Consider the following 25,569-nt stretch of genomic DNA (forward strand, 5'->3'; position numbering starts at 1 on the left):
TACTGGGCTTGATGGACCATTGGTCTAACCCAGTGATTCCCAACCCTGTCCTGGAGGAACACCAGGCCAATCGGGTTTTCAGGCTAGCCCTAATGAATATGCATGAAGCAAATTTGCATATGATGGAAGTGATAGGCATGCAAATTTGCTTCATGCATATTCATTAGGGCTAGCCTGAAAACCCGATTGGCCTGGTGTTCCTCCAGGACAGGGTTGGGAACCACTGGTCTAACCCAGTAACGCTACTCTTAAGTTCTTATATTCTTTGGTGTTCCGGAATGTTGCTGCTATTTGGGTTTCTGCCAGGTACTTGTAACCTGGATTGCCCACTGTCGGAAACAGGAACCTGGGCTAGGTGGACCATTGGTTTGAGTCATTATGTTTCTTAACTATGCTAACTCTTGTGTAGGAATTTTGCATTGCTGCCTGTCTTCCATCACAGTCTTCCCGAGTAGCTTAGTTCTGGCTAGTAAGCCCTTTTCCTTTCTTTCTCTCATATCCCCAGGACATAAATCATACGGAATTTCTACAGATGATCTTATGGCTCTCACATTCTTCAGCAGTTATTTCTGCCCATAAGCTACAGCCTTTTATTTTAACATTCCAGCTGAAAATGTGAGGGGTGTAGAAAGACATTTATCACTGTCAGACATCCCAGAGGCGCAATCCCCCTGTCTCCCCCTTCTCACCTATCCTTGGATGATCAAATGTAGTAAGGTGGGCAGCCTGGAGCTCCTCCCCCCTGCTCTCCTCATAACTCTTCCTGAATCTAGAAGTTTTCATGTCCATCTCACTCCAGCCAGTTTCATCTCCCTGCTCCACATCCGAACCTCTTACTGGATCTAATCCCTTGGCAAATATAATACAACTAGGAGACAATAGGTCGAAAATTTTAAGGAACAGTAGACATCGCCAGATCTTCTTCTTTACAGATATAGAAGTGCAAAAAAAGATGCTGACAAACGTTACTGGTTGGCGTGGAGTCAGTGCAACATGTACCTCTCTGGGGCAGGTAAGGCATGTGAATTTCCATTTCTGTGCTTCGTGGCTATTATCAAACAGGGCGTTTATATTCTGCAGCCAATCAGATGCAAGTAATAGTGGACATTATTTGACAATAGAAGATGGGGTTTTTTTGCCGGACCTCTCTGTGGATTTCAAGTTTGTTTGTTTGGGGTTTTTTTTTTTTTTTAATAAAGTGTATATATTTCAATTTTTTTGTTTCAAAAACCATTTCAGAGCAGGGTCTGCCATGAAGCCAATATCGTTGTTTTACCTTGTGGTCTTCTGGAGCAGTCATGAATCTGCCTGTATTGACTGTTGCCATGGGAACTATCACTGTGCTAGAACCCCGCTTTCCCTGCTCTAAGCGGTTTCTGATGACTCTGGATCAAGCACTTTTCATTGTACATATGAGGGGCCGCTGAAAAGATCTCAGCCCAGCCAACAATGTTGGGGCAGTCTCCATCGAGGGCTATAGTGATTTTCCACTTTTTCCATTCTGTCAGAAAAATATGGAGCCCCCCCCCCCAAAAAAAAAGTGGAAAATTGCTGGACTAAGTGTGTAGCCCTCAATGGAGACTGGCCCAACTTTGTTGGTTGGGCTGAGAACTTTTCATTGGCCCCTTGTAAGGTGGGGATTTATTTTGGTTCTGAGCCTTGAACTGTGTATTTTTGGCACTTTTGGACTGTTGAAACTTCAGGTTTTCTTCTGCAAGTTTTGGTTTATCCGGAATATGACTCATTGGTTAATGGTCCCTTGGGCTTTGGTGCCGTTGATGTCACCAAGGCTAGAATCCAGTTCCAGACCTACCGTATTTTCACATAGATAACGCGCACCCGTGTAAAACGCGCACACGGGTATAGCGCGCAAAAAACACATATTTATGTACATAAATTTTTATATACCGTGCACACCCGTATACCGCGCATGCTGCCCGACTCTCCTTTCGCCCGCCCCGACTCTCCTCTGGAGACCCTGACTCTGTTTTCGCCCGCCCCGACTCTCCTTTCCTCCTTGAAGTCCTGTCCCTACCCTGAAAGCCTGATGCCCCCCCCCCTCCGATGTCCGATTCACCCCCCCGCAGGACCGCTCGCACCCCCACCCCGAAGGACCGCTCGCACGCACCCGCACCCCCACCCTGAAGGACCGCTCGCACCCCACCCCGAAGGAGCGCTCGCACTCCCACCCCGAAGGACCGCTCGCACCCCCACCCGAAGAACCGCTCGCACCCCCACAGCCTCACCCCCCTCCCCCATGGAGAAGCTGTCTACCTTGTTTCCGGATGCCAGCGAGCCCAGCTGTTTCCTCTGCCGGCGGTCCCGCCCCTTCTCTGAGCCCTGCTGTGCTGCTTTTTCTTCCGGCGGTCTCGCCCTTTCTCTGACATCAGAGAAAGGGTGGGACCGCCTGAAGAGGAAGCAGCGCAGCACAGGGCTCTGAGAAGGGGCAGGACCGCCGGCAGAGGAAGCAGCTGGGCTGGCATCCGGAAACAAGGTAGACAGCTTCTCCATGGGGGAGGAGGGGAGGCTTTGGGGGTGCGAGCGGTTCTTCAGGTGGGGGTGCGAGCGGTCCTTCGGGGTGGGAGTGCGAGCGCTCCTTCCAGGTGATGAATCGGGCGTGGGGGGGGGGGGAAACTATGTAAAAAAATTTTTGTACAACGCGCTCACGCGTATAACACGCAAGGGTATGCGCGGTTTGTAAAAACCACGTATAACGCGCGCGTTATATGCGAGAAAATACGGTACTATTAATTTAATTTTTCTCTACTCTGCAGTCTCGGAAGGGGCTCCCTTGACTAAAATGGCAGTTACAAAAATAATCCCATTAGTGGTAAATAGAGCCACGAGAAGGGATGTATTAGATTTGCCCTGGGAACATGTAAATTCTGTATCGCCAACTATCCTTAGGCAATACAAAGTGTTACTGTCCTAACAGGATGCATATTTTTCCCTAACCTTCTCACCTCCTTTCTGAATGTCTTTGCCTCTGCTTGTCTTCATGTCAATCCTTAGGAGGAGAGATGGTTAAAAGGGCCATGAACGATAGCATGAACCAGGAGAAGGCCCTAGACTTGTTCATTCCAGTCCATTGACTTGTCTGACCTTTGACAAGTCATTTTAGCTCTCTGGAGCTCGGGTTACTGAGCACCAATGGCTGGAATATTAATCTTTCTTGTCTCGGTTTTCAAAACTGTCATACAGGAGAAGCATCAAGGCTAGCAGCCAGACTTTACACCCCTGCGGTGACTGCTGAAGAAATATTTGTAAAGCATATTGGGTTCCTGTTGGAATGAATGACATTGCATAAAACCAATGGATAGTTAATGTAGCTTCAAATGCAGTTTAGTAGACCATGACTCTGCCACTTTATAAGTTACTTAGAAGGACAGGGTGGGTCTTACTTAAGGAAGAAACAAAAGGAATTGACCCCAAAATATCCACAAAGAAGAAAATCCAGAGAAAACCAAAAAAACTCTGTGGAGTGACGATGTTCCTTAAAGGACTTTATTTGAAAGTGTCAAAGTTCCAAAGGTCCACTGAAATCATCCACATAAAATAATTCCATCCACATAAAAGTAAATCATTCACATAAGAGCCTTAAAGGACCTAGTCCGCTAGGGATACAGGACCCAACACGGTCCGCGTTTCGACAAAAAGTCTTCTTCAGGGGTCCCTGGGGTCCTATAAAGGTGAGTACGTGGGAAACAATTGTATGGTGAGCCGGAAGTGAGACACTGCTTGTGTTTGCAACATTCTAGAGCTCAGACTGTGATGTCATAATGCCTGATTCCACCAATGCCTAAGCTCCGTCCTCATCTGCGCAAGCCTCAAACACTTTAAAATCCTAAGTAGCAAAAAAACAAAAGGAATTTACTCCAAAATATCCACAAAGAAGAAAATCCAGAGAAAACCAAAAAAACTCTGTGGAGTGACGATGTTCCTAAATGGACTTTATTTGAAAGTGTCAAAGTTCCAAAGGTCCACTGAAATCATCCACATAAAATAATTCCATCCACATAAAAGTAAATCATTCACATAAGAGCCTTAAAGGACCTAGTCCGCTAGGGATACAGGACCCAACACGGTCCGCGTTTCGACAAAAAGTCTTCTTCAGGGGTCCCTGGGGGGTCCTATAAAGGTGAGTACGTGGGAAACAATTGTATGGTGAGCCGGAAGTGAGACACTGCTTGCATTTGCATTGGAAAAAAAGCAAATGCAAACGCAAGCAGTGTATCCCTAGCAGACTAGGTCCTTTAAGGCTCTTATGTGGACGATTTATTTTTATGAGGATGATTTCAGTGTACCTTTGGAACTTTGACACTTTCAAATAAAGTCCATTTAGGAACATCGTCACACCACAGAGGTTTTTTTTTTTTGTTTTCTCTGGATTTTCTTTTCTGTGGATATTTTGGGGTCAATTCCTTTTGTTTTTTTGCTACTTATGATTTTAAAGCGTTTGAGGCTTGCGCAGATGAGGACGGAGCTTAGGCATTGGTGGAATGAGGCATTTTGACATCACAGTCTGAGCTCTAGAATGTTGGAAACACAAGCAGTGTCTCACTTCCGGCTCACCACACAATTGTTTCCCACGTACTCACCTTTATAGGACCCCCAGGGACCCCTGAAGAAGACTTTTTGTCGAAACGCGGACCGTGTTGGGTCCTGTATCCCTAGCGGACTAGGTCCTTTAAGGCTCTTACGTGGATGGAATTATTTTATGTGGATGATTTCAGTGTACCTTTGGAACTTTGACACTTTCAAATAAAGTCCATTTAGGAACATCGTCACTCCACAGAGTTTTTTTGTTTTTCTCTTACTTAAGGAAGGGCTGAGGCTCCCTGGTTGAACTGCTGCCTCTGCACCCAGAGCTTGTGAGATTAAATCCCAGTGCTGCTCCTTGTGACTGGGCAACTCCCTTAATCCTCCACTTGAAATGCCAAAACAACAAAAAGGCAGTATACAAGTCCCCATTCCTTTTCATCAAGCCCAGTATCCTGTGGCCAACCCAGGTCCCAAGTACCAGGCAGAACCCCAAAGAGTAGCAGCAATCCAGAGCTGAGATTGTGATGTCATAATGCCTCATTCCACCAATGCCTAAGAGCCAACCTCATCAGTGATGTCACAATAGCTTGATTGTCCTATGCTTGGCTCACATAAAAGTTACATACTGGGACAAACCAAAAGATATGGCTTACTGAAACAGCTGCTGCCTCTGTACCCAGAGGCTGTGAGATCAAATCCCAGTGCTGCCCAGTGGGCAAGTCACTTAATCCTCTAGTGCCACTTTGAAATACCAAAGCAGCAAAAGTTCCCTTTCCTTACTGGTTTGAGAATGAAACACATGAACATCTGACCTTAATAATGATTCTCTGCAAATAGGTAATTCCAACCCAGCTCATTTCTTTCCCACCTCCTCTGTTTATTCTTTTTTTTATAAGGGCTAATGGTTAAAACATGGTTATACAGTTATAGAATTCTAATGTATTGATATCATGTTTGAATGTAATAATATATGTAGATCCAGGATTACAATTATTTGTATTCCAGGCAGGGCCGGATTTAGATGAAAAGAGGCCCTAGGCTATTCCACTTATGAGGCCCTTTCACCTCCCATTTTTAAGTTTGTAAATTACATGAGAGATAATAAAATACATCATTACTGTGATATATATCAATATGTTAAATGAAACATGTTGTTATTGGTACTAACCTTTATAAAAAATGTGACACGGATAATAAATAAAAAAAGTCGAGAACACTTATTTGGACATTTATTCTCAGCACCATATATAGTACTTGTAACAATAACTAATCAAACATAACACACAACATTGCCCCTTCCTATGTCCATAGTGCCCCTTGTGCGTCCTTCCTCACCTCACCCCCCTCCGATGCCCGCCTGCCTCCCATCCCCCTTCCATTGAACACCCCCCCCATGCCATCCTGCCTGCCTGCCTTCAATTAAACCCCCCCCCCTCCGATGCCAGTCTGGGCCGCCCTGTCCTGACGGATCCACGTTTTGCCTCTCTCCCCACAGGGCTGGGCTTTGCCCAGCTGTTTCCGGACTGACGTCTTTCCCTCCCCGATCCTCCTCCCAGGGCGAGAAAAAGAAAGGGAGAAGCCGAGTTGGCGCCCCGTTGCAGCCGGAGCCGGTTCCGATCCCGAAGCGTAGAATTTCTCCTTATTTTCGGTTCAGTGTTTTAGTGTTCACTGCTTTTAGAATAGTGTAATTTTAATTTTGCTAACAATTTGAATGTAGGCCCCTCTTGATCTTGAGGCCCTAGGCTGATGCCTAGTTAGCCTAGAGGAAAATCCGGCCCTGATTCCAGGCAGACATTAATAACTGTGCCTCTAACCTAGTAGTTTTGTAAAGGAGATTACATTAGATTCTGATTTATAAGAACATACGAATTGCCGTGCTGGGTCAGACCCGTGGTCCATCATGCCCAGCAGTCCGCTCCTGCAGCGGCCCTTAGGTCAAAGACCAGTGCCCTGAGTCTAACCTTATCTGCGTACATTTTGGTTCAGCAGGAACTTGTCTAACTTTGCCTTGAATCCCAGCTCAGAGTGCACTTCACAGGTACCTTTGATTGTGGCTCCCATTCTGCCAAGGCCCTGGGAACAAACCCAGTTAAAAACAACACAATGACAAATATTCAAATAGAACATTAACAATGTAAGTTCATAACCAGAACTGGGTAACCTTGCAGCTCAGCTGTACCAGTGTCATAAATCCTGCCCAGGTAGCCCCCTGCAGTACAAGGGGATCCACCTGCGTCCTCCTGGAACTTCTGAACTAGCCCTTCCCTTCTGGAGGCCCTGTCCCCCCAAATTGTTCATCTGTTGCTGCATTGTATCCAGCCTTCTCTTTTCACTGTCTGACATAGAAAGGGGGGGGGGACACCATCTTCCCCTTTGTTTAATTACGCAACATGCATCTTTGATCATTGCAGCCCGAACACAACCAGCTGTGCCACCGGGGCTGAGCAGGAGAAATCCATCTGTTTCCCATTTACCACTAGACCTGCCTTGGCCACTTGCATCCTCAAAGGAGAAGAATGAAGGTTGCCCTGTGCTTTTTCTTCTTCTTTATTTAATTACAGAGGTCAGGTTGTAATTGCACAAATGTACACACAGGTGTTACTGGGCGCTCACTTTGTCTGCATTCTTTCAGAGGCTCCAAAGAAAAGCCAACTTCATTTGCGCTGCCTTGATTCATTTGAAAAGTAATACTACACTTACAAGAGGCTGCTGAAAAGTTCTCAGCCCAGCCAGGAAGAGAATGATGGGGAGCCATGAAACTTACACGTTATTCCACACTTTTTTACGACACTTTTCGTTTCTATGATATGAAATGAAAAGTGTGGAATAACTAGTAATTTTCATGGCTCCCCATCATTCTCTTTTTGGCTGGGCTGAGAACTTTTCAGTAGCCACTTGTATTGTGATGTCATAATGCCTCATTCCACCAATGCCTAAGAGCCAACCTCGTCGGTGATGTCACAATGGCTTGGCTTCCCTCTACTTGTGCCCATTTACTAGACGCATTGGCCTCACTGAAACAAAAAGTGCAAAGAAAAGTGTGGAATAGCTTGTACGTTGCATGGCTCCACATCAGTCTCTTCTTGGTTGGGCTGAGAACTGTTCAGTGTCTCCTCGTATTGTGATGTCATAATGCCTCATTCCACCAATGCCTAAGAACCAACTTCATCGATGATGTCACAATAGCTTAGTTTCCCTATACTTGTGCCCATTTGCTAGATGCATTTGCCTCATTGAAGTGAAAAGTGTCAAGAAAAGTATGGACTAACTTGTAAGTTTCATGGCTCCCCATCATTCTCTTCTTGGTTGGGCTGAGAACTTTTCAGCGGCTCCTCATAAATAATAATAATGATAACTTTATTTTTGTATACCACAGTACTACAAGCAGTTCAGAGCGGTTTACAGAGGAAGAGACTGTATACAGCCAGCGATGTTACAAAAAAGACTTTCAAATTACATTAGCATGTCAAGATTTATCCAGAAGCATTTCAAAGATGCAACAAGACAGGAAAGGAGTCAGAGAAATTTATCAAAGAGATAGGTTTTAATTGACTTCCTGAAGGTTTGGTAGGAGGGTGCATTTGAAATGAAGTTGCTTAAACATTTATTCCATTTGCCTGCTTGGAATGATAATGATCTATCAAGGAATCTCTTGTAGATAAAGCCCTTCAAGGATGGAAAAGCAAACAGGTAGGCACTAGGTTTGCAAGTGGTGCCTGGAAATTCACAATCATTCTAGATTTATACCCTGTATGTACCGTCTGATAAATCTCTCATTCTAGATTTATACCCTGTATGTACCGTCTGACAAATCTCACTCTTTGGGCTTCAGTTTCACTCCTTGGTGGTAAATTTCACTCTTTGGGACGGTTCACCCTTGGCGTCTCTGAGGCATAAGCGAAGGGAGCCCAAAGCAGAAGTTTTCCATTCCTAAAAGTGTGCAGTTGCCTCCGATGGGCACTTCCTTGCAGATGCAGAGGGCTCACTTGAAAAGGTTCCAACCCCTTCTTCTTTCAAAAACCTATTGGGGTTTCTCTGAATAGGCCCTAGGTATAATCATACTTCTAAAAAAAAAAGGCTGACAGATCGGCAGATGGTATTCCAAACTGCAAAGAAATGTAATTATTGTAACGCCATCTACTTAGGCCTAACGAAAAAAAGTCTTCGCAGACTCCAGCTTATCCAGAACACTGCGGCTAAGCTGATTTTTGCTAAACGCAAATATGACCACGTCTCCCCTCTACTTACCAATCTTCACTGGCTCCCAGTACTTTCCAGAATTCATTTCAAATGCTCCTGCCTGGCTTTCAAGATCATTCACGGCATCCTTCCGCCCCTAATCCCTCTATCCTTCCTCGCCCCGACACCAACTACCACCAGATCTGCCCACAGACATAAACTATCCTTCCCCTCTCTACACGGCATCCTCCACGCAGGTAAACTGGGTAGATCCATCCTCTCCAAAATCACCGGCCTCTGGAACGACCTCACTGTCCCGCTGCGGAACCTGGACTCCCTCCAACTATTCCGAAAACAACTGAAAACCTGGCTTTTCTCTAGCATATAATAATCTCTTCTCCGGATTACATCCCCTCTTTTTATGCTTTGTAAACTCTTTCTCTTCCCATATTTTTTAAACTCTGTAAACCGTGTCGAGCTCCACTTCAGTGGAGAAGATGCGGTATATAAACCTAAGGCTTAGTTTAGTTTAGTTAGTAATGGATGAAATTAATAAAAAAATTCATTCCATATCTTATGTATAAAATTGTATAAGTATCTTTAGTATGTTTCAGCAAGTTGTAAGGTGCAGTGCTATTCAAAGCACTTAAGTACTGGTAGTTGCATTGGTAGTTGGACAAGGGTGATTGGATAAGTGTTTCTATGAGAGGAAAGGGATTGTGTGAAAAGGATCTTGAAAAGTTATGTGTGTGGCTTTTGGTGTATGGCTGAAAATGTCAGGGAACAAATCAAAGTGGAAATGTCCAATCAGAAAGGTGCACAAAAAAGTGTCTTTCAACTCATCTGATTGATCCAAAATCTTTATTCATCCAAAGTAACTCAATGACCCGACATGTACAAGTTTCGGCCTTCCGGCCTGCATCAGGAGTCCTGGATCTAGAAGTCTGTCAATCCGTTCCCTGGGGAGCAGTTTTCCTCTTGCTCTGTGAAGATTTCTTGCCTTTTCTCCTCCTCCTAATCTGATTTTATCAGCTCGTTCTTTCAGTTCATCGACTAGTGCTTTCATACGATCATAGTTTTCCATCGCAGACTGCTCCAACTCGGACACATATGTACTGAGGAATTTGTAGGGCATGGGGGATGTAGACCAGTGGTTCCCAACCCTATCCTGGAGGACCACCAGGCCAATTGGGTTTTCAGGCTAGCCCTAATGAATATGCATGGAGCAGATTTGCATGCCTGCCACTTCCATTATATGCAAATCTCTCTCATGCATATTCATTAGGGCTAGCCTGAAAACCCGATTGGCCCGGTGGTCCTCCAGGACAGGGTTGGGAACCACTGATGTAGACGGTAGGGGAGAGTTGGGTAATTCATCTTTGCCTCTGGTATCATAAAAAAATGTAGGAACTCACAAAGCCAATAGGTTCATTTTTGAATCCCCAAATGCCTAGAAGTGAAGCTTCCCTTCTTGTTTAAGATCAACATCACCTGGAGCCCTCCATCTTAGTGAGGACATGCTGTAGGTTCCTTATAAGAGCATAAGAATAGCCTTACAGGGTGAGACCAATGGTCCATCAAGCCCAGTAGCCCGTTCTCGTGGTGGCCAATCCAGGTCACTAGTACCTGGCCTAAACCCAAAGAGTAGAAAGTTCCCATACAGAATTCCAAAGAATAGCAAGATTCCGGAATCCCAAAGAGTATAAAGATTCTAGAATCCCAAAGAGTAGCAACATTCCATAGTCTAGAATCCCAAAGAGTAACAAGATTCTATGCCTTACCAGTGCGTAATATTCTTGTGGCTTTCTGTACTAAACTAAAACTTAAGTTTATAGACCGTATCTTTTCTATACAAAAGGAAAAAAAGAGGAAGAAAGGTTTTTACAATTTTGAAAATAACCAAGTTTTCAGATGTTTGCGAAATATTTGAAGAGTTTAGATATCGCAACTGTAAAGGAATATTATTCCATAAATCAGTTATTTTGAAAAATAGAGATTTTCTCAATTTGCCAGTAGAGGTAAGTTTTTGTATGGTCCTGGTTGTACCAGGTCCTTTTGAATTCCAAGACAAAGGGATTAGTAAAGGACAGATCCCAAACAAGATCTTAAATGTTATACAGGCACATTTGAAGTATACCCTAGAGATTATAAGAAACCAGTGGAGTTTAGTCAAGAGCGGAGAAACGTGCTCGAATTTACTTTTACCAAAAATCAACCTAGCCGCAGTATTTTGGGATCTTTTCCAGATAAGCCCCGCCAAAAAGTTAACCCCCGCCACCCAAAAAAGATTATAAAAAAGAGGCGCGATCTGTATAAAGTAAAGTGGGGGGGCTCCCCCCAAGCCCCCCGTCGGAGCCCTTAAAAAAATGGCCGACAGTTTATCCTATTTTTGATAATGTTAAGTTTCATATCCTCTTTTTTATAATCCTTTTTGGGTGCTCCGACGGGGGGGCGTGGGGAGGGGGAACCCCCCCACTTTACTTTATACACATCGGCGTTGTGCGGAGAACTTCACTGGTTAAGGTTGCGTGCGCTGGCAAAAGGTGGCGGGGCTTAACTTTCGGCGCGTGCACTTTTTCCATTAGTGGCGGGGCTTATCTGGAAAAGATCCGTATTTTGGATCAACTGGAGTCTGGAAAGTAGTTATATTGAAAAAGGTTATGCTGTTAAAGATTTGAATGACCTAGCTAAGTCTGTGGCTCTTCCTATCTGTGTCACCTTTAGAATGAAGATGAGTTGAGAGATCTTGGTATCCTGGGGCAATCCACCCTAGTAATATGAGGTTACATGAACATGTTGTCATGGTAAAGATCTTTGCATCAAGGAACATAATCTTTCTATTTAAGATTTGCAGAAGAAACTGTGGATGGCATTAGGTTCTTATCACTAATAATAAAACCCTAAGCATGCATGCGCACTCCTACCTGCGTGATCCCTGCCTCTGTGATCCGTGGCCGGCAGAGAAATGTTAATGCATGCCTCACGTGTGGTGCGTGTTCAGCATGTTCGGTACGGCGCGTGTGCGCATGACGGTTTGGTATAGTGCATGTGTGGTGGTTTCCTCTATCCTGCGGCGGTAGGGACATTGACAGACAGACAGAAATAGAACGAGGAGCAGCAGCAGCGGCAGTGGTTCGTGCCGGTGGGCCAGAAGAGACCAGGAAGCCGGGATGGAGGGAGGGTAGGAACGGCGGTTTGGGAGTAGGTAGTAGGGAGCAGGGAAGAGGTGCTGCTGGACAGGGGGGAGGTAAAAGGAAGGGAGAAGGGTTGCTGCTAAACAGGGGTAGCAGTGAAGGGGTGCTGCTGGACAGGGGGGAGGTAAAAGGAAGGGAGAAGGGCTACTACTGGACAGGGGGAGGAGGGAAGGGGTGCTGCTGGACAGGGGGGAGGTAAAAGGAAGGGAGAAGTGCTGCTGCTGGACAGGGGGAGCAGTGAAGGGGTGCTGCTAGACAGGGGGAGGTAAAAGGAAGGTAGAAGGGCTACTGCTGGACAGGGGGAGCAGGGAAGGGGTGCTGCTGGACAGGGGGGAGGTAAAAGGAAGGGAGAAGGACTGCTGCTGGACAGGGGGAGCAGTGAAGGGATGCTGCTGGACAGGGGGGAGGTAAAAGGAAGGGAGAAGGGCTACTACTGGACAGGGGGAGGAGGGAAGGGGTGCTGCTGGACAGGGGGGAGGTAAAAGGAAGGGAGAAGGGCTACTGCTGGACAGGGGGAGCAGGGAAGTGGTGCTGCTGGACAGGGGGAGGTAAAAGGAAAGGAGAAGGGCTACTGCTGGACAGGCAAGGGGTGGTGGTGGACAGTCGAGGAAAGAGAGAGACAGTAAGAAAGAAAGACAGACAGACAGACAGCGGCCAAGGAGAGAGAGAAAGAAAGACAGACAAACACACATCTATTCTAGCATCTGTTAATGTAATGGGCTTAAAGACTAGTTTTACTATAAAGATCTAAAATGTTTGCAGATATGAAATGTGTGCAAAGAGAAGGATGTTTGTGTTTGTTGTTAATGATAAGGGCGATTTGATAGAGGTTTTAGGTCTAAGGCAGGGGTAGGGAACTCGAGAGCTGTATTCCAGTCGGGTTTTCAGCATTTCCCCAACGAATATGCATTGAAAGCAGTGCATGCATATTCATTGGTGGGAAATCCTGAAAACCCGACTGGAATACGGCTCTCGAGGACCGGAGTTCCCTACCCCTGGTCTAAGGTCTGTGGCATGTTTGCCGGCATTCGTTGAAGTTATACAGACTCCAGACTGTATAAATTTCCATTTTTTTAAACTCGAGGTCAGAGTTGGGAAAGATGGGTTTAATGACACGAAGCAGTTTGCCTGGATCTGGTGATGTTCCAGAGCTCTAAGCAGGACCGATTACAGCGAGCAGCAGCAGAAAGTTAAATCCAGTTGAAGTCTCTAAAACGTATACATCAAACACGGGCTGAGTCTTATTTCACAGTCCACTTTCATACGAGGATTTCATAAACAGCAGCTCAAGTCTCATGAAAGAAATGGGTAAGAGAAAAAAATAGAAGCATAATGCAGTACCTTGCACATACCGTGTGTTTTCTGGTACTGGTGATGGTCCATCCACAGATTTGTTAGTGGGTGGCACAGTGATTACTAGATTCAGTGCTTCTCCGCTCTGAGTTAGCAAAATCCCAAGTCCACCTGAATGTTTATCTGCTGGAAAACAGTTTTACTCGCCTTTCTGCTGTCTCGCCTATTGCTATGATTCATTCTTAGGAATGATGTTGATCACGTCTGTTTGTACAGGTGCTGTGAGAGATGATAGACCCATCTGAGAGGCATTTGTGCCACTATAGGAACCAGGAGAAGATGAGGCTCTTATACTTGAGAATCTGTACCCTGGCAGCCATCTTGGTGCAGTGGAAGACGTTGGCTGAGCTTGAAGGTATGTATTTTAGATTTGTATTCTACGGAAGGAAGACTGTACCTGAGGTTGTGGGTTCAAATCTCGTGCTGCTCCTTGGGAAGTCACTTAATCCTCCACTGCCCTTGGGAAGTCACTTAATCCTCCACTGCCCCAGGTACATTAGATAAATTGATTGTGGGCCCACTGGGACAGAGAGGGAAAATGCTTGAACTACCTGTATGTAAACCGCTTTGAGTGTGGTTATGAAATTATAAAAAGGCAGTATACAAGTCCCCATCACTTTCCCTGATGTCATAATGCCTCATTCCACCAATGCCTAAGAGCCAGCCACATCAGTGATGTCACAATGGCTTCACTGTTCTATTCTTGTCTCACTTCTGCTATTATTAGAGGAGAGTGTGGCGCAGTGGTTAGAGCGACAGCCTCAGCACCCTGGGATTGTGGGTTCAAACCCTGTGCTGCTCCTTGTGACCCTGGGCAAGTCACTTAATCCTCCACTGCCCCAGGTACATTAGATAGATTGTGAGCCCCCTGGAACAACAGGGAAAATGCTTGAAGTACCTGTATGTAAACCACTTTGAGTGTGGTTGCAAGATCTGAAATAATTGGTTGGCCTTCACTGCTGTGCTGTGAACAGTCACTGGGAGGCGCTAGAAAAGCCACACTTGGCTTTCTTACCACTTATTCTATGAGCACGATTGTAGGTACATTTCCAACACTAGGTATGAGAGTTGGAATTTGAATTCATGCTTGTGCCTTGGCCAAGCATTGTTCTGGCTTTGGCTAGCCACCCTTAAAATCCAATAAAATATTAATTGAAACCTCCGCTAGTTTACTCGATTAAATTCCGATCTGTCAATTAAGCCAATATGTTTGACTGTAACACTATTTATTTCTGGACCTAGAACAGTGTCATCAATCAGAGTTTACCGATGTCACCTGCAATTCGGTGATTGATGGAAAGATATAATTTTGGAAGTGCATGGATAATGTAGAATAGGATCTCATCCCCTGTGATTAATTTTGCTGTCTGGGCTAGCATTTTCTCTAGAAGACAATAATACAAATTTGTTTAACATGAAATGATGGCTTTGTCTGGCAGCTTTTGCCTCCTTCTCCGTCAAACTAAAATGCAGCTGAATTTCACAGCTGTGCTAGACGTTGTTCTTTTTAACATTTGGGAAGCTTCTTTTTCCTCTCCCTTCCCCTCCATTGCTTTTTTCATCTATGCTTTCTCCCTTTCCCTTCCCTCTCCAAAGTGTCTTCCACTCGTCTCTCTACATTTCACCTTCTCTTGATCTGTTTCTCAAGTTTATTAGTTATTTATGTAGGGCCGGATTCTCTAAAGGATGCCGGTCTCGGCGGCCACTTAAGAAGCTGCCGCCGATGGCGTGCCAATCACGCATCTGCGCCCTGTAGAGAATTGTGTCTACTTTTACTAACAGACGCCTTAAATGTAGGCCAGCATTGTACAGGTCTACCTTTAAGGCGTCTGTATCACGCCTATGGAGACGCGCAGTGACGCTTATGGATGCCCAAGGCCACTTCTGATGACAACCTCGCCCATACCATGTATACTTTGGAGAAAAGGCAGAAGAGGGGAGATATAATAGAGATGTTTAAATACCTACATGGCGTAAATGCGCATGAGGTGAGTCTCTTTTATTTGAAAGGAAGCTCTGGAATGAGGGCATAGGATGAAGTTGAGAGGTGACAGGCTCTGGAGTAATCCGAGGAAATACATTTTTACAGAAAGGGTAGTAGATGCGTGGAACAGTCTCCCGGAAGAGGTGGTGGAGAAAGAGACTGCCTCTGAATTCAGGAGGGCCTGGGATAGTCATGTGGGATCTCTTAGAGAGAGGAAGAGATAATGGTTACTGCAGATGGGCAGCTCTATGACCTCACAATGCAGGTGTAAAGAGCCTTAGCCTATAGGAAGAGGAGATGCAAATGTTAAGAGCCTTAGCCAATGGGGAGAGGAGGAGATAGTGGATGCTGCGGATGGGCCATTTGGCCTCTATCTGCCATCATGTTTCTATGTTTCTATGACATCACAATGCAGGTGTAAAGAGCCTTAGCCTATAGGAAGAGGAAATGCAAATGTTAAGAGCCTTAGCCAATAGGGAGAGGGGAGATATGATAAGAGGCATTCAAATACTTACGTAATATAAATGCGGATGAGTCGAGTCTCTTTCATTTGAAAGGAAGCTCTGGAAAGAGAGGGCATAGGATGAAGTGAAGAGGTGATAGGCTCTGGAGTAATCCGAGGAAATACATTTTTACAGAAAGGGTAGTAGATGCGTGGAACAGTCTCCCGGAAGAGGTGGTGGAGAAAGAGACTGCCTCTGAATTCAGGAGGGCCTGGGATAGTCATGTGGGATCTCTTAGAGAGAGGAAGAGATAATGGTTACTGCAGATGGGCAGCTCTATGACCTCACAATGCAGGTGTAAAGAGCCTTAGCCTATAGGAAGAGGAGATGCAAATGTTAAGAGCCTTAGCCAATAGGGAGAGGAGGAGATAGTGGATGCTGCGGATGGGCCATTTGGCCTCTATCTGCCATCATGTTTCTATGTTTCTATGACATCACAATGCAGGTGTAAAGAGCCTTAGCCTATAGGAAGAGGAAATGCAAATGTTAAGAGCCTTAGCCAATAGGGAGAGGAGGAGATAGTGGATGCTGCGGATGGGCCATTTGGCCTCTATCTGCCATCATGTTTCTATGTTTCTATGACATCACAATGCAGGTGTAAATAGCCTTAGCCTATAGGAAGAGGAGATGCAAATGTTAAGAGCCTTAGCCAATAGGGAGAGGAGGAGATAGTGGATGCTGCGGATGGGCCATTTGGCCTCTATCTGCCATCATGTTTCTATGTTTCTATGACATCACAATGCAGGTGTAAAGAGCCTTAGCCTATAGGAAGAGGAGATGCAAATGTTAAGAGCCTTAGCCAATAGGGAGAGGGGAGATATGATAAGAGGCATTCAAATACTTACGTAATATAAATGCGGATGAGTCGAGTCTGTTTCATTTGAAAGGAAGCTCTGGAATGAGAGGGCATAGGATGAAGTGAAGAGGTGAGAGGCTCCGGAGTAATCTGAGGAAATACTTTTTTACAGAAAGGGTGGTAGATGCATTGGACAGTCTCCCGGAAGAGGTGGTGGAGACAGAGACTGTGTCTGAACTCAAGAAAGTATGAGATAGGCACATGGAATTTTTTTAGAGAGAGGGAGACTAGATGGGCCATTTGGCCTTTATCTGCCATCATGTTTCTATATATATCGTAATTATTTCCCCTATGCAACATTTTCTGGCCTTGACAACCTTGCTTTGGGGGGAATTTACCAGAAGAACGTGATTCTGGTAGTTAAATAACATTAGTCCTCCGGAACAGATTTGATAATGCCATGTTGAATGAGACTGCACACGCCATTCCTTTCTCTCTTACAGTGTGTAGAACAGCGGAAATGGCCGACATCCTGTTTCTGGTGGACGAGTCATGGAGCGTCGGTGAGACGAACTTGCAAATCATTAAGGACTTCATCAGCGACATCATCGAGTCATTTGGAGACGACGTAGCGATAGGCAAAGAGGGCATGCGATTTGGAGTTGCACTTTATGGGGATATGATGAGGTAAGTCAAGCCGACTCAAACCAAACCATACCAGGCAAAACGAATCTCATTCCATCAGACATCATTTCATAAACCACTTGATCTTTATTTGGCAAAGTGTAATAAGAATTTGGATTTATTATGCTGTCTTTTTAATACTCATTATCATTATCTTATTCTGGGGAAGAGACCTGCAGTATACCGTGTTTCCCCGATGGTAAGACACTGTCTTATTTTTTTTGGAAGGCTTATTTTTTTTGGAGGGCTTATTTTCGGGGGGATGCCTTATTTACCCTTTCAATGTCTTTCCACCCTCCCTCCACTCCGGCCCAGCCCAGAATGAAATATTTCCTTTTGTTTCCCTCCCCTCTCTCTTCTCCTCCCTCACCCACGAGTCCTGCATCTGGCCCTCTCCCTTCTACCTGCACCTGGCAACATTCCCCTGCTCCGCGGCTCTCTTCAGTAACTCGTCAGCAGCGGTGATCAAGACAAGCTGCCGACATCGAGGCCTTCCCTCTACGAGTCCCGCCTTTGTGGAAACAGGAAGTTGAAACAAGCGGGACTCGCAGAGGGTAGGCCATGACGTCAGAAGCTTGTGTCGATCGCTGCTGCTGAGTTGCCGAAGAGAGCCGCGGAGCAGGGGATGTGGCCGGAAGCAGGTAGAAGGGAGAGGGAGATAGGAAGGCTGTAGATCTCTGGAGCATGACACCGACCCCGGCCAGGATGATTTCTTTTTCAGGCATGCAACTTACAAGTCCGGCGTCGCGGCGGGAAATAAGCCATGCTGAGTAGTGAGCTCAGCAGTACACAGATGAAAGCCTTGCTTGCTGATTGGTCCGGCGGCACGGCCGCCGGACCAATCAGCAAGCAAGGCTTTCATCTGTGTACGTGCTGAGCTCACTGCTCAGCATGGCTATTTCCCGCCGCGACGCCGGACTTGTAAGTTGCATTCCTACGTGACAAGGTGGAAAAGAGCCACATGCGGCTCTGGAGCCGCGGGTTGCTGACCCCCGCGGTAGACGGAGGGACCACACGGAGTCACCCACCGTACCACCCGATTCGGGTAAGCGCAGGTATCGGTGGGTGGCTTATTTGCGGGGGGGGGGGTGGCTTATTTGCGGGGGGGGGTGCCTTATTTTACAATTTTTTTTAAAAAGGGGGGGCTGTCTTATTTGATGGCCCTGCCTTATCATCGGGGAAACACGGTACTACTGAAGCCTAAATAGCCTGAATGAGGAAGGAACAAGGCAGTTTATAATTCTTAACTATTTATAACTGCCCCTAGGTACCTGGGCTCTGGGCACCTTTGGGGCTCATTCTGGCATATTTGGGACTATTTGTGGACAGTTAACAGTGGTTAACGCAGCTAGGTTTAAGAAAGGTTTGGACAAGTTCTTAGAGGAAAGGCCCATAATTCTGCTAACGAGATAGACATGGCGGAAGCCACGCCTTGCCCTCGGATTATGTTACAGTAAAGGATCGTGTACAAATTGCATATTTGGATAATTCTTCGGCTGGTTTCGTAAATGGCATCACAACCTACAGAGTCCTCATGACACACTTATTTGATTGGCTGGTGCCACATGTGATGTCACTTGTGGCATTGTAAGCATATTGAGGTGGGTAATTAGAATGCAGGGATCGCTCACAGGGCAACTGTCCCCTATAGGAGGTGCATGGGGAACAAATATGCAGTATGTGTAATGGAATTATATGTAACACTCAGAACTTTATTCCCCAAAACACACCCTGCACCCTGAGGACAAGCAATGAAAAGAGCTAGTGAGACTCTATTGACTGTCATCTGTACTTTTGAAATGCTGGAAGATACCTGGGTCTGTCAGCTGTTCTCTACATTACGGTAAGGAGAAGTGCTGAGAGAGTTTGCAAACCGTGAAAGGAAGGGGTAGAGAGTTCTATTGAGGACGGAGCACAGGAACACATTCATCTTATTAATCATAATCAACATGATTCAATTAATTTATAACCCCCTTTTAGGCCCAATTAATTAAAAGCCAGTTTCACATATGCTCTTTCAGCAATCAGAAAATCCACTGCTTATTCCTAGGATAAGCAGCATAAAATCTGTTTTATTCTTTGAGATCTTGACAGGTACTTGGGACCTGGGTTGGCCACTGCTGGAAACAGGATACTGGGCTTGATGGACCTTTGGTCTGTCCCAGTGTGGCAGTTCTTATGTGAACCAAGTATAGGACAATCAAGCCTTTGTGACATCACTGGTGAGGTTGGCTCTTAGGCATTGGTAGAATGAGGCATTATGACATCAGAATCTCAGCTCTGAAATGCTGCTACTCTTTGGGTTTCTGCCAGGTACTTGGAACCTGGGTTGGCCACTGTTGGAAACAGGATACTGGGCTTGATGGACCTTCGGTCTGTCCCAGTACAGCAATTCTTATGTTCTTATGAGAGCCAAGTAAAGGAAAATCAAGCCATTGTGACATCACTGGCTCTTAGGCATTGGTGGAATGAGGCATTATGACATCACAATCTCAGCTCTGAAATGTTGCTACTCTTTGGGTTTCTGCCAGGTACTTGGGACCTGGGTTGGCCACTGCTGGAAACAGGATACTGGGCTTGATGGACCTTCAGTCTGTCCCAGTACAACAATTCTTATGTTCTTATGAGAGCCAAGTAAAGGAAAATCAAGCCATTGTGACATCACTGGCTCTTAGGCATTGGTGGAATGAGGCATTATGACATCAGAATCTCAGCTCTGGAATGTTGCTACTCTTTGGGTTTCTGCCTGGTACTTGGGACCAGGGTTGGCCACTGTTGAAAACAGGATACTGGGCTTGATGGACCTGCAGTCTGTTCCAGTATGGCAACTCTTATACAGACTATCATCAACCGCTTTTAAGAAGCAATCCCTATTCCTAATGTTATATCGCCCTCCTCCTTTTTCTTTTAACTTTGTTTTTTAATGATGTAATTATTGACCCCCCCCCTTTCCCCTTTTTACCCTCAAGTTCATGTTTGTATTTGTAAATTGTCTTTTTAATGTTTACTCTTCCCCCACCTATAATTATTATTTTAACCTTTTAGCATTGTAAACCGGCTAGATATACGTTGATGGTCGGTATATTGACTACATTAAAATCTCTGGGCTGCCTTAGCACTTTCTTCAGATTTTAGTTCAGACACAGCCAGTGGCCTTGAATTCCTTTTCCATGCTGCAGCAAAAAATTTCAAAAGCTTGATGCTGATCATTCAATTATTTAGACTTGTCTGAGTGCTGCTACTGTGTGACCGCTGAGATTTCATATCCACTCAAAATTGTGATTAAACCAGCTTGAGATATCACCAATTAATTCTACGTTTCTGACTCCTGATGCAGGCCTCTGGCCGAAACACGAATCGTGTTGAGTCATGTTCTGCGGAGAATTTCTTCTCTTCTGTTTTTCTCTGTATACACCAATGACATAGTTGAGATATTATTTATTTATTCAATTTTCTATACCATTCTCCCAGGAGAGCTCAGAAACGTTTACATGAGATTATTCAGGTACTCCAGCATTTTCCCTTTCTGTCCTGGTGGGCTCACAATCTATCTAATGTACGTGGGGGCAATGGGGGATTAAGTGACTTACCCAAGGTCACACGGAGCAGTGTGAGTTTGAACCCACAACTCCAGGGTGCTGAGGCTGTAGCTTTAACCACTGCGCCACACTCTCCCCATGTCATATAATTAAACCTATTCATTTATACACTTATAGCATGGGTCTATCCTAAAATAATTTTATGAACATTCTCTAGAAATGTTTTCTACCCTGTCCTGGAGGCAGACTTAGGCAATTGGGCTTTTAAACTGCTACAATGAATATGCATGAGATGAATTTGCATAGTAACATAGTAAATGACGGCAGATAAAGACTGTCCATCCAGTCTGCCCATTAAAAAAACATGATTAGATGAACTTGTCTCTTCTTTGATCTTTCTGGGCCGTAGACTGTAAAGTCCACCTGGTATTGCCCAAGATTCCAAATGCTGAAGTTGCCATCTAATCAAGCCATTGTGACATCACTGTTGAGGCTGGTTCTTCGGCATTGGTGGAATGAGGCATTATGACATCACAATCTCAGCTCTGGAATGTTGCTACTCTTTGGGTTTCTGCCTGATAACATAGTAAATGTCGGCAAATAAAGACCTAAATGGCCCATCCAGTCTGCCCATTAGTTATACTCATTAAAAAATACATGATTAAATTAACTTGTCTCTTCTTTGATATTTCTGGGCCATAGACTGTAAAGTCCACCTGGTATTGTCCTAGGTTCCAAATGCTGAAGTTGCCATCTAATCAAGCCATTGTGACATCACTGTTGAGGCTGGTTCTTAGGCATTGGTGGAATGAGGCATTATGACATCACAATCTCAGCTCTGGAATGTTGCTACTCTTTGGGTTTCTGCCTGATAACATAGTAAATGTCGGCAAATAAAGACCTAAATGGCCCATCCAGTCTGCCCATTAGCTATACCCATTAAAAAAACATGATTAGATGAACTTGTCTCTTCTTTGATATTTCTGGGTCATAGACTGTAAAGTCCACCTGGTATTGTCCTAGGTTCCAAATGCCGAAGTTGCCGTCCAAGCTCACTCCAGCCTATCCAACCATCCTGTTTGTAGGATATCTACCATAAAGTCTGGCCAGTAATATCCTCATGTTCCGAGTCAGTGGAGTTCCCATTGCTGCCCTCCCCTACCCATTCTATACTAAATCACCACATATGGGGCACAGAGCATGCAAGTCTGACAGTACCGGCCTTAACTCTTAGCTCTTCAATTTACATTGTTTGTTTTCTAATTAGAGATCCTCTATGTTTATCCCACACTTTTTTGAATTCCATCACCGTTTTCCTTTCTACCAGGCATCTACCACCCTCTCCGTGAAAAAGAATTTCCTAACATTGCTCCTGAGTCTTCCTCCTGGCAACCTCAAGTTGTGCCCTCTAGTTTTAGCATTTTCACTTCTATGGAAAATATTTGGTTCTATATTAATACCTTTCAAGTATTTAAACATCTGTATCATGTCTCCCCTGTCCAGCCTCTCCTCCAGAGTCTACATATTTAGGTCTTCCAGTCTCTTCCCATACCTCTTTTTGTTCTGTTGGCATAAAAGAGGGTCTCCACATTTATCCGTATTCATAATGGATATCCTGAAAATCAGATTGGTTAAGTGCGGCTCAAAGATAGGGTTGGGAAATTGTGATCTAACTATTCATTCAGCAGGCTCTTGTTTGTTTTCAGGATGAGCATTGAGTTGTCAGATTACGTCTCCACTGAAGATCTACAGCAGGCTGTCGGAGACATTTCATACAAAGGGGGAAACACAAAAACTGGAGAGGCCCTGGCATTTCTAGCGGAGACAACATTTGGTCCTTCCAGGTCCAGAGAAGATGCAGCAAAGGTAGGCTGACACTATATAAAGCATTGTGATGTGAGAATGTGATGTTCCTTTCCATTTGAGCAGCTAGAAAAAAAAAACCTCGGAAAATTCAGAGAAAAAACCCCCAAACCAAGTGCTCCCCAAAAACAGAACTGGCTAGAAATAAAGGCAAAAAAAACCCGCTCAAACGCGAGTCACCACTCCTGCATTGGCTGCACAATGTTAAATTCTAATTTCTTTATATAAATGTTCTCAAAGATAAAGCTGTAATTATTCACAGCTCCAATAAAGAGGAAAAGCTGTAGGTGTGCAAAACATCAGTACTTATCTTCTTCCAAATCGTCAACAGTCTTAATATCTCTTATTCTTGACGAGGGCCACTCGTTTCACTTAGGCGCTGCTACGGGAGAAAGGGGCAAACAATCCACAACACTAGTTCAAGATGGTGGAGTGACTTCAAGGCACCAAACGCAACCTCAACTAATCACAAAATAACGCTCTCTTAACCCTTTCAGGACCAAGGGACATATTTGTCCCATAACTTTAAAATCCTATAAATTTTGATTGGGATAGTCTACAGTTCTAAATTTGATATGTACGGATTCCATAGGATACTGCCTTTATGTAAACAAACTGGTTCCGACATTCATTCATTAGCGTCGTTGCCAGATTGACGAGAAGATTCACTTGCCACACGGTCCATAAGCCAGAAGTGTGATTTTTTTAAATAAAAATAATGATATTTCACAAAAAAAATCAATTTTTTGGCATCTGCAAGCCCTTTTTACCATAAAAATGTCGTCAAAACCACAAAAATTGGCCTACGATCCTTATGGTCCTGAAAGGGTTAAAGCAACGGAACTCCTGCATCTATGCAAAACTTGTAAAAAAAATGCTTCCCACTATAAGTCCATTAAGACCATGGGGTTCAGTAGTAAACGAGATTCTTATATCATGTGCCCAAGTTCAATCATATGACTCTACTGTTGGCCAAAGCTTCCTAGCTTCTGGTGAGCTTTATAATACTGTTCCAAGCACTACTTCTCATTCACAAGGCTTTTTTACTGGCCATACTTTTTATCTATTCAATCACTTTATTTCAATATATTTTTCTAGGCCCTTTCATTCGCAACATGAGAATCATTGTCAGTGGTCCCCCCCCTGTTTCAAGATGCTATAATGAAGCCATTGTATCGGACAATTTTCTTCTTTCTTGTTCTTTCACTTTGGAATTCCTTCCACCTTTATCTGCCGATAGAATTCTGTTATTGTAAATTTAAACAGGCGTTAAAGCCTTTAGTTTAACAAGGCTTTGGAGAAATAACAGACCTGGAGCAAGGGTGTAGCCAGACCTGCCTATCTGGTTGGGCCCCGATTTAGGGCTAGATTCACTAACCTGCCTGATCGTGACCGATCCGTGTCCGATCCGGGCAGGTCCGATGGATTCTTCAACTACTAATATTCAAATGGGGGCGATCGTAGAAACGCCCCCTTCTGCCGGCATGGATCGCTAGTGTGCGATCCCGACGCTTGCGCAGACCATCCGAGCTACGACTTTTTTTTTTTTTAAACTTTACTTTTTAGCCCAGCGAGCCTATGGTTTTAACCCGCTTCAAACCCATGGGTTAAAACCAAGGGCTCGCTGTACGGGGAAGGGCAGGAGAGATTCGGGGGAAAGTAGGGTGGCAGGCAGGAGAGATTCAGGCAGTGATTCAGGGGAGAGCAGGGCAGCGGGCAGGAGAGATTCGGGGTAGCAGAGAGCAGGGCGTGCAGAGAGCAGAGTGGCAACGGAGCTGGAGAGTCGGAAAGGACGTTTGTGACTGGTCCCCAGCAGTCGCTTCTTGGGTTGATCGGCCAGCCCAGTCGGATCGCGAAATTTGTGTTGTGAATCGCGTCCCTGCCGACTTTGCATGCTGTTCCCCTCATTTGCATGCGCGGATTGGAATCGGATCGACAGAGAAGTAAGTGAATTGGGCCGGAGTAAAATCGGGTCGCAAAGGGGGTCGCAAACCGATCGGTACACAGTCGGTTTGCTTAGTGAATCTAGCCCTTAACCTCTTTGAGATCATGTAATAATCTTCCGTCAGAGGGCCCCACAGTCTCAGTATACACTAGTCTTGATAAAAGTTAATCAAAGCCAGGCCTGCCTCCGGCCTAATCTCAAAGATCAGCAGTTCACAAGGTTGCAAGATAAAACTTGGTGTACTTGAATTAACATTCTGCTTCTTACTGATATGTGATGAAGGCATGTGCTTGAGGGTTTCTATAAAGCGCATTATTACAATGTAAGCACCCTACTACCTTCTCCGCTGCTCCTCTTGATTTCTCAGAGAAAATCAGAAATACAAATCCAGGTCAGAACTGGATCAGATGGTACGATATGGCCTCTTTTCTCTCACTCACTCTTAGAAACCAAGGGTAAAAGATAAAGTACCCTAAACCCACAAGAAAACTAAGTTAGTAGAAAACCTTAAGATGGAAAACCGGGTTCCTTAGTGACTACATTTTGTTTTATTTTCTTCCCTTTTCTACCATGGATCCCTGATGAAGGTTATCCGAAACATGGACCGTGTTGGGTCCCATGTTTGGTAAAAAGGTTTTTAGATATAATTTGTTTGTCACAATAAATTTTGCCTACACCGTTGTACATATCTGCAGTTTTGGTTTGTTTGTTCCTTCTTGGCAGATAGTCATTTTAATAACCGATGGAAAATCTGTGGATGCAGTAGAGGAAAAAGCCATGTTTCTGCAAGACAGAGGAGTCACGGTGTTTGCTGTGGGTATGTCATCAGTCAAAAATGTTACCACTCTCTAAGGAAATGCTTTTCAGATATCAAGGAACTAGTATTGCTTTATTTCATCAGACCTAAAGTGTTATCACCCTGAGTGGTCCATATAGACACTATAACATAACATATAATATATACCACTCAATATAGGAGGTGCATCA

General features: G+C 44.7%; 1 protein-coding gene across 1 annotated transcript in view; it reads left to right on the forward strand.

Moving 5' to 3' along the window:
• LOC117366868 (collagen alpha-1(VII) chain-like) overlaps positions 1-25,569 on the forward strand; it is a 311,407-nt gene that overhangs the window by 6,299 nt on the left and 279,539 nt on the right. The window contains exons 2-5 of the mRNA XM_033958833.1: positions 13,485-13,623; positions 17,055-17,238; positions 22,481-22,640; positions 25,306-25,399. Of these exons, the coding sequence (XP_033814724.1) occupies positions 13,497-13,623; positions 17,055-17,238; positions 22,481-22,640; positions 25,306-25,399 (565 nt within the window). The 5' untranslated portion in view covers positions 13,485-13,496. The remainder of the gene's footprint in view (positions 1-13,484; positions 13,624-17,054; positions 17,239-22,480; positions 22,641-25,305; positions 25,400-25,569) is intronic.

This window comes from Geotrypetes seraphini, chromosome 9 (genome assembly GCF_902459505.1).
Source record: "Geotrypetes seraphini chromosome 9, aGeoSer1.1, whole genome shotgun sequence".
NCBI classification, from domain to species: domain Eukaryota; kingdom Metazoa; phylum Chordata; class Amphibia; order Gymnophiona; family Dermophiidae; genus Geotrypetes; species Geotrypetes seraphini.